Source organism: Bactrocera dorsalis, chromosome 1, assembly GCF_023373825.1.
Source record: "Bactrocera dorsalis isolate Fly_Bdor chromosome 1, ASM2337382v1, whole genome shotgun sequence".
Taxonomy (NCBI): Eukaryota; Metazoa; Arthropoda; class Insecta; order Diptera; family Tephritidae; genus Bactrocera; species Bactrocera dorsalis.
In genome coordinates, this window is record NC_064303.1 from 33,410,162 (window position 1) to 33,428,013 (window position 17,852).

General features: G+C 35.2%; 1 protein-coding gene across 9 annotated transcripts; it reads right to left on the reverse strand.

The window, feature by feature from the left end:
* Positions 1–1,209: 1,209 nt before the first annotated feature.
* On the reverse strand, positions 1,210–17,356 carry LOC105221831 (beta-1,4-glucuronyltransferase 1). Of its 9 annotated transcripts, XM_049448303.1 has the most exons (7): positions 16,048–16,138; positions 15,449–15,794; positions 10,729–10,921; positions 5,503–6,064; positions 3,693–4,127; positions 3,303–3,612; positions 1,210–1,581 (listed from the first exon to the last, which is right to left on the reverse strand). In XM_049448303.1, exons 4-7 carry the CDS (start codon positions 6,000–6,002, stop codon positions 1,384–1,386), a joined length of 1,443 nt encoding a protein of 480 aa, XP_049304260.1. In that variant the 5' UTR covers positions 6,003–6,064; positions 10,729–10,921; positions 15,449–15,794; positions 16,048–16,138; the 3' UTR covers positions 1,210–1,383. The 9 variants fall into 9 exon arrangements, with proteins under 9 accessions (XP_049304260.1, XP_049304273.1, XP_049304279.1 ...); XM_049448316.1 differs by lacking the exon at positions 15,449–15,794 and having other exon boundaries at positions 16,048–16,141; XM_049448322.1 differs by lacking the exon at positions 10,729–10,921 and having other exon boundaries at positions 15,701–15,794; positions 16,048–16,132.
* Positions 17,357–17,852: the final 496 nt, after the last annotated feature.

Sequence of the window (17,852 nt, forward strand, 5' to 3'; positions counted from 1 at the left end):
GTGTGGCAATAAAAGCGATCTCAGCTAATGAAGTCAAATCACTTTTAATGAAAGCGTTTCTAGGAAGGCTGAACCGCATATTAGTTTGTAACTGTGTACCATAAAGCGGAGGTTTAGCGGGCTTGCGACATGGGACCGAAAACTCCAGAACACCTGATCCTAAATTTCCAAGCAATTTTTAGAAGCACGCTCAAGGTCGCAGGGATTATTTCACCTCCATCGCGCCCAGCAAGCTCCTGGAATTGTTCAAAGTTCTGGACCTTCATAACCATGAGTGATATAGGAGAGGGCACAATAGACCGTCTTATGGTCGCAGTGCAAAACCTCAAAATATTTCTATCTTTTTATCTATTCCTACTATCTTTCAAGGCGTCAATCTTATCGGTCGTATCTCCTAGACAATCGACTCCACATAACCCCAAAATTAATATTCCAGCAGTGTTAAATCATACAATCTTAAAGGCCACGACGAGAGATAATGCGCTGACCAAAAGTTGCCTTCAATAAATTTCTTATTTCTTTGGCTATATAAGCATTTAGCACCGTATTGTTTGAAGCACAAGTCGTCCACACCAACATCGTTCGAATTCGGGTACGGAATAATAGTTAATCATGTCTCTAAAGCGGCATTACGGCCATTTTTGAAGAAATATTTATCAATTGTTCGCTCTGCCCACACCAAGCAGTGATGTGTTGATAATTGAATGGCATCTCAACATTCAGCTCGTCGCCGAATAAAATTTTCTTATGAAAATCGGTATTGGAGGTCATACCTTTATGAGGCCATTCACCAAAGTACGACTCGCTTGATTGTTGTTTGGTTTCAATCAACGAGTTAGATTTTGTAAGCTCCTTACGCAACGTGATGCAAAACCGATCCATGGATGCTCGAACTATCTCTGCTGAATGATTATGTCGACTGGATATTATTTGCGTAATAAATTTGCATGATCTCCAAACGTTGTGTCGGCGAAGTATTAAGGAAAGGCAAACCAAACTGATTTTTACACTCTAGTAACAGCTATTAAAAAGAGAAACTTTAAAAATAGTATTGCCTCATTGAAAACCAGATGTCTAAAAAACACATGTATCGTTTTCGTATTGACTAATTTTCAATTCAAGCATCGATAGACAAGATCTAAAATCTTCTATATTACAAAACTGGTAAATTTCTATAAATATATTATGTAAATGATTTTCAACAGAAAGTCCAATATTTTAAGAAAATTTTATTTCGAAATCCTTATTTCTATATTAGAATGATTTACTACAAAAATAAGTATATATATTCTAAAAAATATGTTTCTATACAAACGTATACAAAATAAATTAACTTAAATTATTAATTATAAACGGTTACACTTAACTATATATCCGATAATATCACGTGAAGCATTTCTTATTGGTTCCAAATAAAATTCGATACTCTGGCTGTATAACTTGTTTGATAAGCTTATTCGTGGCTGGTACATAGCTGAGACGTGGCGAATTTTTATCAAAATATTTGATGCCTGGTGAGTGCACTAAAAAAGCCGGATGCAGTACGAAGTAGTCATATTTCAACAAACACATAGCGTAGCCCTGAAGAAAAATTATTTATGATATGTTATTATATTTATTTATATATTATTATTTTTTTTTTAATTGAAACTTTTCCGAGTCCTTCAAATAGTTTATTGGCCTATGTTTACAAATTTGAAATAAAGTGAAAATAAATCATCCACGACCTTTGGTATATTATGTCCTCTCCACAGTTCCAAGGACTCACATAGACCCAGCCCTCTGATAATACCACTATCCAACAGGGTGTTATAGCGGTGATGTGATCGCTATTCTTTAACTACGCAACACCAATATGGTCGCCTGGATGCAGTAAAACGTAGACTGGAAGCTACAAATATATCAGAACACTGCACTCCGAAATACGCCAGGATGTCTCTTGATGTCTCCCAGCGAACACTGTGAGTCCGTATGTCCTCAGTTAAGGAGCATTATGAACTCCTCTCCAACCAGTTTCTGCTAGGGTGCTTTCGAAGAAATCATGCCTGCAGTCACCTACTTGGAGCAAAACCGCCTCCTAGGAGCATGAAGAGGTCCTTCCTTAATTAAGTCCACGCCATAAAACACCACGCCGGCCAAACTCCGGTCGCAACAAACTTCAGACATACACTGACCGCCATTTACAGTGGAGCCATTAACACCTTTAAAGACTCCCTTTCAGTGAATGGCGTACTTGGAATCAAACCACAACCTAATGCAGACGACAAGCTCGAGTTGTCGCGGGAATCTAGAGTGACCCATGAGTGTCAAGCATAGAGCTAGTTCATTCGGTCCTTCTATTGGTTAACAAATGGCGCGGTATGAGTTCCAGTTGACTTGAAGTGCTGCCTTTGAACATGTACCCGTTGAACCCCATGTCCCAACACGGATAAGCCTTTGCAGTTTCGATATTTGTCCTACCGAAATTTACAATGCTTTCGATGCCTATTCCCTGCTCCATACATAACAATGGGAAACTCCAGTAAGACTGCATTATTCAGATCTTTCAATTTATCATCATTTGAAGATCGCAAAAGTCCCTTTTATAATAATGTGTAATTTTAATTTTTGAAATCTAAAATTATTAAGGTCCGCAAAGATGATACTAAAGACGTGAGATTTTGTTATTAAAATAGAGCTTAGGGTCGGTCAAGATTTATTAAATCCCACACAGACGAAACTTTTGTAAAAATGGCTCATTCTGGTTTTAAAATTAACAAATTCTCTAAAAGTCTCAGATAAGCTCATTTTTACCGCTATTCTTCAACAACAACGGTAAAATATTTCTTACTTTAAAAACTTGCTTTTATTCTTCCTGAAAATAAAACATTATTTTGTGTTCTTGTCCTCCAAATAACAACATAACAACCCTTAAATCACATCGTGTGGAGTCTTGCAGTTTTAAAACCGAATCCTTATCTATGCTTTTAAACTTCGGTGAAATTTATCTGGTCTTTACGAAACAGGTAAAAAACAACACTTTCATTCATTGCGACGTTTCGAATAGATATAACCAGAACGGCTTTACAACAAGAAGCCTACCATAAAACAAAGATTACACTACTTTCTCAAAACAATTTCATCAAACTTATTCATCTTCTAAATAGGCTTATATCACATAGTAGATCTGTGTTTTCTTATTTCTCATAGTTCGATTCCTAGTCATATGATTCGTGATTATCACTCTATAGCTCTGGAAATTTGTAAGCTCATAACATGAACTTCTCTACAAAATTTCATTGAAAGTAATCTGAAGCACTCACCTGTATTCGCTTATTCGACTGTCCCTCCCACGTGACACGCTCATCAAATATTGGTTCCTGATTATCACTAATGTAGAATGGCTCCCAATAATGGAATTTACCTTCACGTTTTGTTACCGAAAAGAGCGACAACTCATTGGTATCCGAGGCATTAACCCATTCATTATGTTTCGGCACTAAATGGCAATTCTTGCAGATTTTCGAATGAAATGGTATCGCTTTATGTGTTCGTAACATTTCAACTAATTGTGTTTTAGTTTCAGGTACTTGACTGTCCTTAGTTACTTCGAAAACAGGTATGGTGAAGACACTGTAAAATTTAAATAAAAAGTAAGTATTTTTATAGCACTTCTTTTGAATAAAGACAAGCAACATTAGCAACAAGCTTACCGCAGTTCTTTATTATCCAAATACACACTACGATTCCGCTCTACCATCTCGAGAAATAAGCGGGGTAAATCCGGCATTGGATACAATTCAATATCTGATGCAAATATAAAATAGGTATTGACCGATTTACGTGCAATATTGCGTCCAACATTTATTGGATAAGTCATATTGTGCTCCGTTTTATACATTGTATTGCGATCGACATCCATATAAGGCGGCGCTGCCTCACAGTCATATGGCCATAAGAGCGCCTCTTTTTCCGTCAGCGGTGCATATTCAGGCATATCCGTTGGTGGGAAATATATATGGAAGGTGACATAATCACGTATATATTGACTCTCACGCAGACAATGACGCACAAATTGTATGGAACTTAGTGTGGCATTGAAATCATAACCCGGTGAGAATATGGCGAAGCTGATTGGGGCTTGCCAACTGTGGAAAGAAATGAAAATTTTATATAATAAATATGGGCAGATCTTTCGGCATCAGATTTGAATAACATTGTGTATCTACTTTGGAATACAATTAATGAAATATTTCACTGAATCGCAAAGCCATGGAGCATAAGTCGTTGACGGTGCAGAGGTTTTTTGGAGATTATCTAACTTTTTCGTAGTTCTGCGCTAAGTATTTTGAAATCCACAAAAACTATCTCCTTTCACATTTAGTTCTTTTTAAAACTTACACTTGATATCAAGATCTTGGATATCGCTTAGATTTACGTATGAGTTCAAGTTTGTGGATGATCTTCAGAACCAACTCAGTAGTAGGAAGTTCTTTAGGCTAAGTTAGGTTAGGTTAATCTGGTGGACCAATAATAACGCATAGACCAGTTTTTTCCAGATAGAGTTTAGTTGCTAAGTCCAAGAGGAGTAGTCACATTTAGGAGGACTGCGCTTGACGCGAATTTTAAGAGACTCCTGGAACTTCTGGACACTTTCCATTGACTTTCGGTAGATGGATTTCCATACGCCTGTCTGCCATACTACTGCACCGTAGAGCAGAATTAGTCTTACAATAGCTGTGTAGCACCAGTGCATGACAAAGCAAAAGTGCCCCCACGTTGTACCGAGCATCTTCCTACATGCATATTAAGTATTGCTAACTCACTCTTTCTACCATGTTGTGCTTCCACAGCAGTTCACTGTTCAAGACTACCCTTAGGTACTTGGTGCAGTCATTGAGAGAGAATTGTATCCCAATTATCGAAAGAAACATCCATAAAAGAATCTTGTGAACACAAGTAGATCCGTTTTCTCCGGGTTCAACTCCAGCTCACCTTGTGATGCCCAAATCTCGACTGCATTTAGAGTAGTGGTCATAATACTGCTAATGGTCTGTTGAAACCTACCCGTTATTAAGATGGCAATGTCGTACGCATATGAAACTACATATACGAGTATTAAAGGCTTTGGCTTCACAGTTTTTTAACAGTTTATTCAGCACTAATGCTCATAAAAGCGGATATGACATTCTAGCGACGTTTCATTCTGCTCTTATTCGTCTAGAGGTCAAAAGACTTCTAATCATAAATATGAATGGAAACTTGGCTTAAACCCAACAGAAATTATGTTTGGTATTTACAATTGGTAGAAGTCCGACTAAAAACATGAAAAGTATATACTATAAGCAAGAATGAAAACTTGATTTTAGCCTAAAAGAAATATATCTTAGGGTCATACGAGTATCTCAGAAACAGGATCGATCAAACAGAGGAAAAAGTAATTAATTTCAAATTTTTACCCTTTTAAGTAGATATACATATAGGTAGGTATACCCAGCTTCATAACAAAACCACTACACTTACCGTTCCGTTAAGAATGGCAAACTATCGAAGAACGTGTAATCACCATTCGTAGTCAATGTAATTGTGTCGGCACAACCAACCGACGTGCTAATCGTGCCACGTATATAATTGCGCAGCAGCCAATAATTTCCATATTGTATCTTCTCCAACCTCAACTGCCGATCGTTGCATTTTAGTAATTTCTTCAAACGTTGTCCCAATGTCGGAGTTGCTTCGGTTAATATTTTCACTTCGCGACTGTCCTTTGGTTCAATTAATTTACGCCGTTGCAATTCTTTCTCGAAAAGTTCATCGCCGAAAAAAACTTCAACAGGAGCAGGTACGGCTTCTTCGACATTAATGTTTCTCATATCTTTTGATATGACGCCCTCTTGTATGGCAACGCTGGCACGAAAAGCATGTTGCATAAATACGAAAAACCCACAAAGGATGAACAGGGAGAGTATCAGCACGGGAAAGTCACGTTTTAGCATTTTGGCATAGGTACTGATGTATAGCATTGAAGGGGTTTTGCAGCGTTATACAATTTTTACACGCTATTCTAGTTTTTTAAGCATTACACCTATAATTAATATAGAAATTTATGAAAAATTATTATTTTTTTTTTTCAAAAAGTAAAGTGTTCAATTTTGGATATAATATTTATCTAATAGAAAATGAATACTAAAAATCAATTTTCTATATATGCATACATACATAGAGCTTTGCCAATTGTTTTAAATATAATGGTAATGCCAATTCGAACATAGAACAGTATTTAAATAAATAACTGTAACAATAAATAATATAATAATAAAATAAATCTTTACCAGATTTTACCTATTCCTCCCAGTAACATATACTACTAACATGCCACATACTAAAAAAATTTCCCTGGGAATTTTAAGCACAAAGATACACTGTAAGTTAAACACGCTCTCTAATTTTCATTGAGATATCTCAAAAATTTGCCGATATATGGAGCATAAAGTTACCCGGAAGTTCGAAAATCTTTATGTTAGGTATATAGGGGTTCAAGACAATACATTTTTAATACATACTATTATCCGGAGACGATTTTCTCTAAATTTTAATCATATATCTTATATATTGACCGATATTTTCGGTCAAAAGTCAACTATAAATTCTGGGGTCTAAATATTCGGTACCTAGGAGCTTCAACAGTTTTGTTTGGATTTGGACAAATTTTGGTCATAAAGTGACATATTTAAAGAAATTATTATAGTAACTGCTTCTCGATTTAGATACCGGAAAGTCAAAGAATCAAATGGAATTTAAAATTGTATTATATGAGAATTATTATCCGATTTCGTCCTTTTTCGCATTGTAACATAGGATTATCAGAAGAAAGTTTCGTACCAAATTTAGTCGAAATCGGTCAGTCGGTTTTCGACATTTGTGATTTCACCTAAAAGTGGGTGACCTATCGTCCAATTTTTACCCCCTCTTATAGAACCTTTTTGTACCATCTCGGGTGTAAAATGGTATATCTTTGTTGTATTTAGTTATTGATTTATCGCACTTTTAGTAGTTTTCAACAGTACCAATATATGGGGAGTGGATGAGGTTATTTTCCAATTTCAACAATTTTTACAGTGTCGGTTAAAAACTGTCTACAATTTAAAATCTTAATTTTAGAGACTTGTGACTTTATCAGAGTACAAAATCGCTCGGTAACATTGTTATATTTTAACGTAAAAATGGCTCTTATCCAAAAATTATTGAAATCTTATATGTACATATGTATGTATGTATGTATGTATATAAAAATGAATCGCCAAATATGTTGGTAAGCGCATAACTCAAAAACGCCTGAACCAATTTTGCCAATTCTTTTTTTAAAATGTTCGCTGAGGTTCAAGGATGGTTTCACGGCAAGAAAAATTCGAATAATTGCCGGAAAACCCCTAAAAACAGCCCTTTTCTTTTTCCCGTACAAACGAATGAATGTTTGTTTATTAGCAACGCTAAGGGAACTACTGAACCAATCTCGATGAAATTTTCAGAGAATGTTCTGTATGGATCGGGGAAGGTTTAGAAATAAAAAAAAACCTGTATGCTTTTGTGAAGAAAAGTCGGACAATTCCAAAAAGTTAATTTTTTCCATACATTTTTTTTCCAATTTTTTTTGTTTTGTTTTTCAATTATTTGAATCGTTCAAATTTGTCGTTTGCTTCAAAAATTTTTGAAAATTATTCAGTGAAAATGTTATGTGTGTTGCACACAAAGTGATCAATTACAGATTGAAATTTGTTACGATGCCACAAATAGGTTGCGCTAATATCGGTCGGCGTTCTTTTTGGCATCAACATACATTAGCAGCCCAAGGCACATGACCGAGTACTCCCAGGATGTGATGACATTAGTGCGGTATTATGGATCGCGATCAATCAGCAAGCGATGTCATATCAAGACTTTTCAAGCAACAGCTTCAATGGACATTATCTTGAAGCAACGCATATATGGTGCTGTTAGATGCTAGATGTACTCTGTTGAGTGGCAAAAGAGAGGTTTGCCCCACGCACACATTCTTCTTTGGATTGTGGATGGTGGATGGTGGTTACACCAGATCAAATTGATGAAATCATTCAATCATACGGAAATTCCTGATGCAAAGAAAGATCCAGTATTATACGAAGTTATGAAAACCAATATGGTTCATGGACCTTGCGGACTCCACAATCCCACTTCGGTTTGTATATCTGACAATAAATGCACGAAACAGTATCCACGTGCTTTTCTTTCGGAAACATAAACTAGAAATGATGGATGTCCACTCTATCGTCGTAGCTCATCAGACCACCATACAACTTAGAGTAGTGAATATCGAAGTTCACAACATATGGATCGTACTATATTCACCATTATTGTCTAATTCAAATTCAAAACTCATATCAAGGTTAAGTAGTGCAGTTTGGTGTAATCGATACATTACGTTTCTAAGTACGTCACCACACGAAGCAACATGGCGGTTATTAGTCTTGAACGATACGGTCGATACGTGAACTACAATAAAGCGCTTTGTACATTGTACATTGGAATAGAAGAAAAGAACTGCAACCAAATACGCAGTGAAATAGATTATAAATGGTTCAGTAATCAGTCGTTGAGTATGTATTATACCACGTGCATCCCAAAAGACTGATGTCACAACCTTTCCAGCCGCCTTTTTCGTTTTTCCACGCCTGAGAACCGGTTCATCATGTGCAGTCCACTAGAATGACTGTCGATTGGACTCCAGTGGGAAATGATGGAGCTATATTTCTATCACCGACGCAAAAATTCGGCTTTATTGCGATTAGAGAGTACTTAAACACTTCTCAGAATTAGTTGTTTTTGTTGGATTATGAACTTGCGAGCACCTACTTTGCAACTCAACGGTGGATTTCCCTGAGCCCAAATTCAACAGTATTTTCCCCAAAAAAGCAATGCTTTATTGACACACGAAATGCTTTATGATCAATTTTTTTTTAAACTAACACAAGTTGCTTCACAAAAATGCTATATCTCATTAACTAATAGTTATAATCCAACTAATAGAAATCATATAGATGGTAGTAGGAGTATTATCAGCCACAGTGAAGCGTGGACGGGTCCTCTAGTAAGATCATAAATATTCAAGCCTCATATACCAAATATGTCGATCTAAGTGTCTACGTCTAACTTTAACCAAAAATATGGTCGAACGGTCAATCATCCTTCATTATTTATAAAAACATGTAAATATTTTTTAGAAAATAAAAAGATAATTAGCTTGTCAAAATATCACAGAATTCAATTTCATAAAACTTTGGAAAAATATAAAATCAGAAATAGGGCATTTCTTTCAAAGGCATAATAGGGTATAATATTGTATTTAAATTAGATACAATTGTAATAATTCATCATAAGAAATTTAGGTGTCTGGTTACCACTTAAATTGAATAATTTAAAATGGGATATAAAGGTATAATGAAGTAATGATAAATTATAAATAACTATTACTCTACTAGTTACTTTGCATTTATATATAGCAGACTAGTTATATTTAAAAATTAAAAATTTTAATAAAATTTAATAAAGTTATTAATATAAATAGTTGACAAATATACCAAAAATTATGAAGTAACGAGATAAATATTTTAACACAATTTAAACAGAAAAATTATAAAAAAAAGAGTTGTCATATGTATTTTCACATATTTATTTTTTAATATTGAAAAAAAAAATATGTATTTAAGTTAATATTTTTTTACAATTTTCAGTTAAATAATTTTGAAATTCCCTCGACATTATTACAAAAATTACTAAAAAAATACCAAAAAATAATTTTAATGAGTTTTTAAAAAAATCTAACTTTTCAAATATAATTGAAGAGCGTTGCGAGCTTACAAATTTATCAAATACCGGAAGGAACACAATTATATAAGAGAATTTTCAATTTGGGAACAGTTTTATAAAAAAAGATTATAGGATTGCCATACCTCTGGAATATAAAATAATCCTAGTCCTATATCCTTCTGATAATAAAATAATCTTAAAGACTGCAACTTTAAAGTGAATACTTAAGAATATTCGTTACAAAATATATACAATAATAAGCTCGTTTATAACACCCAGAAGCAAACAGTAAAGACCCTATAAAAGAAATTTGGCAATTAAAAACTTAAAAATCTTTAATAAAATAAAATAAAAATTTTCATCAAAAATTTAACAAATTTCGTCGCTCATACCATGCTGTTTCGCAGTGTATCGTAAGTCGTGAATTCATAATAAAACTCAACTCTTGCTTGCATGGTATTGAAAACTGAAATTAATATTAGTTTTTATTTACTGCTTCGAGCTACTGTTGGCAATTAAACGAAAGATAAGTAACATTCGTTCGTGTGCAGTTTATCAACAAGTGAGCATGGGCGCTGTCACAATAATATGTGTAATATGTATTTTAATGCAACATTAGGTGGCGGTCATTGCCGCTGATAAGTACTGAAAATTACTTTGAAATTTTTTTTTCCCATGCACACTTTTTTATACCCTGTTGTTATGGATTTCCTTAACTTGAAAGTAGAAAAGGTTGCGAAAACATGCAAGGAATATATGGGTTAATTATACGAGTATTAATATGATGTTGGTGCCAAAATGTCAAACATAAGATAAGATCTGCAGACGAAGTTTAATAATGTAAAAATTTTTGAAAATGCTTAATATTTTTGCTTAATAAAGGTGATACATTTCAAGGTTCCTTACCTTTTTTAAAAAATAACACGAAAAGTCATTCCTTGGCATTATTTTTTGGAGATTATCTCTTTCAAATGTTGGCCATGGCTACGACTCAGATGGTCTCGTTCTGTTAGAGACGGAATTGGCTAAATCGACTTAACTCGACACCCTCAGCATTTATATGTACTTGTATATTTTATAGAGTCTCCGACATATTCGTCTGCGTAATACAAATATGTTAATACAGTGAAAAGAATATGAAATATCTGTTTAAGATAGACAACGTCTTTTTCTGCCAGAAGAACAAATAGTAAGTATCCCTTATTCTTTTTAATTCCATAAAGCCTAACGTTTAATCCCAATGTCGGCGATAAAAAAGTGATAATAATTTAATTGGCCGCTGAATTCACAGAAAAAATTATTAGCCGCGTTGAATGTTCGTTTACTTATCATTTAAAAGAGAATGCTGCTAACCATATTATAAGCTACAATAACAGTTAATCTTTTAAAGCGTGATTTACAATGCTGCTCTCTAGCTATCACAAGTACTATATGTATACATACCCACATACATAAGTACATACAAGAATAGCTCTCTCTGCAATACAAATGACGATAACCGAATTAGATATTTATAACTTCTCTGGTATGAAGACCAAATACGAGTTCATGTACAAGTTTTCACATTTTGTTCTTAACATTTTGACATTTTAGAAAATAAAATAGAATAAATCGCTTAGTAATGAAACAGAGCGTGGAAGACATGACCATAATCTATAAAGTTCTCATCATTTCAGTTGATTTTATTACGGAATAGTCAGAAGGTAGGCCGTAACCTTACTCGTCTCGAAGGTTTTGTTGACAAAAAGACGAAATCAGGCAATTATCATGGAGGGGCACAAAGCACCCTGTGAAGGTCGGAAATTTATGATGTTGTCAACACAGTACGGAACGGATCCGTACCATTTTGGTTAATAATTCGGGTGTGAAGCGAGTCAGAAACGACTTTGCACATGAGGACCCCACACTCATGAAAGACATCATTACTGCTGACGAGACCTAGGTTTATGAATATGATGTCGAAACTATCCAAAAATCTAACTAATCTAATCTAATCTAAATAAAAAATTGACTGAAGACACTGACGGCCTTCTCCTTCTGGCCGCGGCTTTTAACAAGTATCTAGTAAATTGAATCAAGCCTTGGCATGATTTTATTTGAGTATTGGCTCTCTTTTGAAGGCTATAATATAGATTTGAATTAAAATAATAATACAGTTGAACTTCCATAATTCGAACTTCAATAACTCTAAGTTCTCCTAACTCCAACTACTAAATTTAGATCTAAAATTTCATACACATTTTCTTCCACAACTCAAACTTCCTTAACTCGAAGTATTGTTTTTATCCCAAACGTTTTTAGTTATTACAGATTATATTGAAGTGGACACTGAGATTTGCTCAGTCGGACTTATAACACTTGATATTGTAGAACCGAATATTTCAGACCTAACCAATATGACTTCGAGCGCCATGGAAAACGATGCGGATTGTGAAGAAGAATTTTTTCAACTATCATCCAAAAATTATGTAAAGCAATCCTTTGCAACTTTAAATTCCTTTATAATTACGAATATTAATACAACCGGTGATCACTACAAAGCACTAAACAGATTGAATCTCTTTTCACTAAAACCAGCAAGCAAAAAATAATGTTCAAAGTCAGCCAAAATTTTTCAGCCAAAAATTTAAATACACTGCTGTGGGCAAAAAATAGTAAGACTTTTAAATTTATATTTCCCGTGAAAACCCATTCGTCAAAATGTTTTTTTTTAAGTTGGTATGATTGTCAGTGACAAATGTCACATCAAAATAGTCATTAGTGTTTAGTATACGATTGTCTTTCTGAAGTACAGAAAGTACATTCGGAGATTTTTACGATGAGTGAAATTATTAAACAAAGAAGTTACCTTAAATTTTGTGTGCGGAATCAAGTTTCTGGTGTCGAAATGTTCAGCATGTTGGAAAAGGCCTTCAATGATAATTGTTTGTCGCGAGCCAGTGTTTTTGATTGGTAAAAATTATTCAAAGAGGGTTTAGAACTCATTCACGACAAACAACATTCAGGACGGCTAACAACAGCAACTGATGATCAACACGTCAATAAAATAACTGAATTGGTGCTTAAGAATCGACGATTAACAGTCAGAGATCTTACTGGCATCGTTTTAATATCGGAAGGATAAATGTGTGCTATGCGTCGTTTGCTAATACGGCAGAGCTATTCGTAAAAAGAGGCCGGATTTTAGGGCCGACAACTCTGGGTTTTTTCACCCCGATAATGCACTATCGCATACTGCATTGATTCTTTGTGAGTTTTCGCCAAAATTTCAACCAATATCGTGCCGCAACCATCTTATTTGTATGACTTAGTTCCGTGCGACTTGTGGCTACTTAGCAAACTCAAACGAATGCTCCGGGGAACTATGTAGTCAATTGAAGACATTAAATGTAAATCGCTACACGCATTGAAGGCTATTCCAGATATTGACTGTTTCGGACATTGGAAAAAACGTTGACACAAGTGTATTGGGAAGCAAAAAAAAACACTTATGCCAAATAAATAATAAAACTGGGCCCAAAAAATTCCATGTCAAAATATTCATTAGTGTTTGAGATACGTGCCGTTTTGTGAGCTGCTAAAAGTGAGTTTTTCGTTTTTTGCGATGTCGAAATTTGTTGAGCAAAGCATTAAATTTTGTTTACGGAATCAACTTTCTGCTGCGGATACGTTGAGGATGGTGCAGAAAGCCTTCGGTGATGAGGCTATGTCTAAAAAAATGTTTACAAGTGGTATAGTGAGTTTCAAACCGGCCGTGAACGTTTCGAAGACGAAGAGCGTCCAAGGCGACCATCAACCTCAACCGACGAAGCTCACGTTCAACAAATTAAAGATTTGGTGTTGAAAAACCGTCGATTAACATTTAGAGACCTTGCTGATGAAGTTGGCATATCGAAAGGTTCAGCCAATACCATTTTTAAGGATGTTTTGGGCCTCAAGCGCGTCAAATATCGACTGGTACCGAAAGCATTGAATTTTTTGGAAAAAAGGCGTCGCGTTGAAGTGTGTGAAACGATGCTTTCCGACTAGCAGGGTATCATGAAATGCATTATGACTGGCGATTAGACTTGGATCTATGCTTACGACCCCGAAACAACTGATCAATCGAGCGAATATCGTGCCAAAAGAGAGCCAAGACCAAAAAATCGCGCCAAAGTCGCTCAAAAATCAAGGTCTTGTTGACTGTTTTCTTCGATTATCGTGGTGTTGTGTTCCTACCAACCGGTCAAACAGTCAACAAGGAATATTATTTGAACGTTATGCGTAGTTTGCGCAACGCTAACCGCCTAAAAAGGGCGGAATTATGGAAAGACAATTCTTGGTTTTTACACCACGATAATGCACCATCCCATACTGCCCTCGTAATTCGTGATCATTTCGCCAAAAACACAACCCATATCGTTCCGCAACCACCGTATTCACCTGATCTGGCGCCGTGCGACTTCTGGCTGTTCACCAAGCTCAAAAGACCGCTCCGGGGAGACCGTTTTTATACGATGGAGGAGATTCAAGCCGCAGCGAAGACGGAACTGAAGGCCATCCCGGAAAGTGACTATAACCAGTGTTTCGAAGATTAGAAAATCCGTTGGCATTAGTGCATTGCATCGGGAGGGGATTGCTTTGAAGGGATGAAATTGATTTGGAAGAATGAAAAAAGAATTTTCAAAATAAATACAATGTCACCTTATTTTTTGGGCACAGCTTTTTGAAAAATATTTTATAGGTGAAAACTCAAAGGATCTATAGCTCAAAGTTTTTGTGGATTACGGTAATTCGAGTTAGGGAGTCCGAGTCCAATTTGACCAAATGGTATAAAAAGGTCGCACAAAAACATGCAACATGACGCCATTCACCTAGTCCAAAACCAACCGCCTTTTATTGAAAAACCTATTTTGGCTTATACCCGAAATTCCTCACATATAGTCACCAGAAATGCAAAATAACGTAACATCAAAAAATTCGAAATTGGGTGTCTTATTGATTACGCTTCACTACTTCAAATTACATACATAATATTACATATGTTCAACATTTTCAGGTTCTGCGGTCAGATATAAACCAGTTTTAACCAATATTAAAATTTTGTTTCACTCATGTTCCATTATATTTCGTGTTTCATTCATGACACTTTAAATTTCCGAAAATGTTGTTACGTTATTTTGCATTTCAGGTGACGATATAGTGACTCTGCTAAAAAGATTTTATAAAAGTGCACAATTTGAATTCTATTGAATTTGTTGAATAGATAAGGTAGGTTTTTCCCCGAGTTCTCCAGAACTGTATCATATTAGCTTTTTAACAACACCATAAACGTGTTCATTGCAATATCTTTAGTTACGCCAGTAAGCAAATTTGCCACACTAGAGAAACAATGGCTCCACAGTAGACCCTCGAAGCATCGTTGCTTGACCGAAAACTCTACTAAACCCTTTTTGTGTAATGCTTCTTCGAAAATATTGAATATTTTCGGATACTTGCTCTATATGGCTACGAAATTTATTTACAGTCACTCAACACCAATTCACAATTATCGCTGTATTTTATGACGTGACTGGCTCGAGTGGCCTTTCTCATTTGTATTGTTAAGTTATGACGAAATTTTCGAGAACGAGAAATAATACTTTACCAATAGACTATTTTCACTTTCACTTTAATCAAAAAAATATATCAAAGAAATTTGGACGATAACTTGAAAACCGTCGAATGAAATATCAAGAAACTACGAATTAAACAAGCTTCTCTAGTTTGTGGCGCGATCTCTTTTTTGCTCTCCAAAGTATACAAGTTAAAAGTTTCGCATTTCACCGATATTTATTTTTCACAGTTATAAAATTTTTATTTACACTTGTAATATTTTCACTGGAATTAAATATTTTACTTGTGGGTTTCTGGTATCTGAACACAACTTTAACACATTCCATAAAATCATATAAATAGTATATTGTACATATATAGTACTTATATATCGTCACCTAAAATGCAAAATAACGTAACATCATGTTTCATAAGTTCACAGGCGAAGGAAAAAAATATAGTAGAAACCACCAAAATTGAAACAGAATTTGAGTTTTGGTTATAAAATGGTTGTATATCGTACACACATATTGAAACAAAATTAAAATGTTCGTTATAAAATGGTTATATATTGGTTATTATATCTGAAAACGATTCTCAATTTTATGTTGATACGTTGTTTTGCATTTTAGGTAACAATATATTACATACATATATATAATTTTAACACGATATTAGTATTTTTATTAGTGAAATTTCCCGGTATACCATTAAGCGTGCGAACAGTTCACGGCAACTTCCGCGCTCATACTGTAGGCAGAGGATCAGCACAGAAGCGTTCTATGGTCATTAATATACCATCAGCTCGGTAATCGGAAGTTGAGTTAAGTACATACATACATACTCATGTTCAACGCGATAGTGATAAAATAAGGAGCTCTCTAAATTATCGCGCGCTGTGTTGGACATTTAAAAATAATTTAAATACACAATGAGCACATGTGTGTATGAGTTTATATTTGTAGATAAAAATTTCGCACAATATGAATACATATGTCGGGTTGCTTATTTTGTTCCCGTTAGTTTTGTGTGTTTTTGACGAATTTCTGCTTTTAATTTGTGGAGAAGCAACAGCTACATACATATGTACATATACATAGATGAAGAAATCTTGCCAACACTCGGCGATATAAAATTCACCATACTCAACGAATATATAATTATACGCTTAATCATTTCCACTTGCATTTTTTTTAACTGACACTTAACAACAGTTCGTAGCTTAACTCGTAGCTACGATGTAGTTGTGAACCGGCGCACGTTTTCTTCAACAAATCGATCTAATACGAATTCGACGTAATAGAGCCCTGTGAACGCTTAGTCCTTATCCGGTTAGATTCGATTATTGGACAGTTTCAACGTCATATTCACTGAATGTTATTATTGTAACTGAAAAAAATTATGAAAACGTTTGGAGGAATGCTGCCGAGTTGACAGTTAGACCGATAAAAAATCGCGTCCGTTCCCGTTACGTAGACCCGACTATAGTAGGAAGGAAATTTACTAGAAGCCATTGTGCTGACTTGACATTCCTCAGCATCAACGACCCGGCATATTTTAAATAAACATACGACGCCACTCGCGCGAAGTTTAAATGGTCAGATCCGAGTCACATTTGATCAGATGGTATATCACATTTTTTGAATCTCTTAAAACTGCGGTCAACACGTTTCCGCGCAATGGGATGATTTTAACATTTTCCCGAACAGTTTTGTCGGGTGAAGGCCGCTATTATAACGGTTCCTTTGCCTTTGGTGCATACCAGTGAATAAAAGCAGCTTCGCCGAGTGATGTCCACTATTTTGACTTAACATTTTCCGGAGCAGAGTCGTTGAGTGAAATTAGAAGTCAGCGTGCCACTGAATACAAGCTAGTTCGCGGGGTAAAGTTCACTATCTTAACTTAACATTTTCGCGAACACGCCTGTTTACACTCAAGGTTAAAATAAAACAGAGACTCCGATTTGGCTGAAATTTCGACCTCGTACACCTAGCGCATATCTCACATAAATATACAATGAGCGTCAAGTGCCTATCATATGAACTTACCAAGTTAGAGGCTCGATGGTTAACTCAAACACTAGATCGATTTATTTACACCTTCAATTGTATAGCGTTATTTATTGGTCTGATTATTTTAGATTTATGATTCTTCAACATCCCAGATAATGGTAAACAAAGTAGTACTTAATGATAAGATACGAACTTGAACATGTGGTCATACAGCATAGCAAAACAATTACAATATGAACTAGTTACGCTCAATCGATTGCGCGATATAAGGTCGAGATAAGAATGACACATATCAACGACAACATTAAATACGTGTATTGTTTCATCGCTTATCATAAAAGTAGTAAGGTTGTAAGAATACAACCAAACTCAAGTACTATGGACGGCATGCTGTATAGCTCTGCTGCAAGATATGAAATTATCGTAAGCTGTCTGCGTTAAACC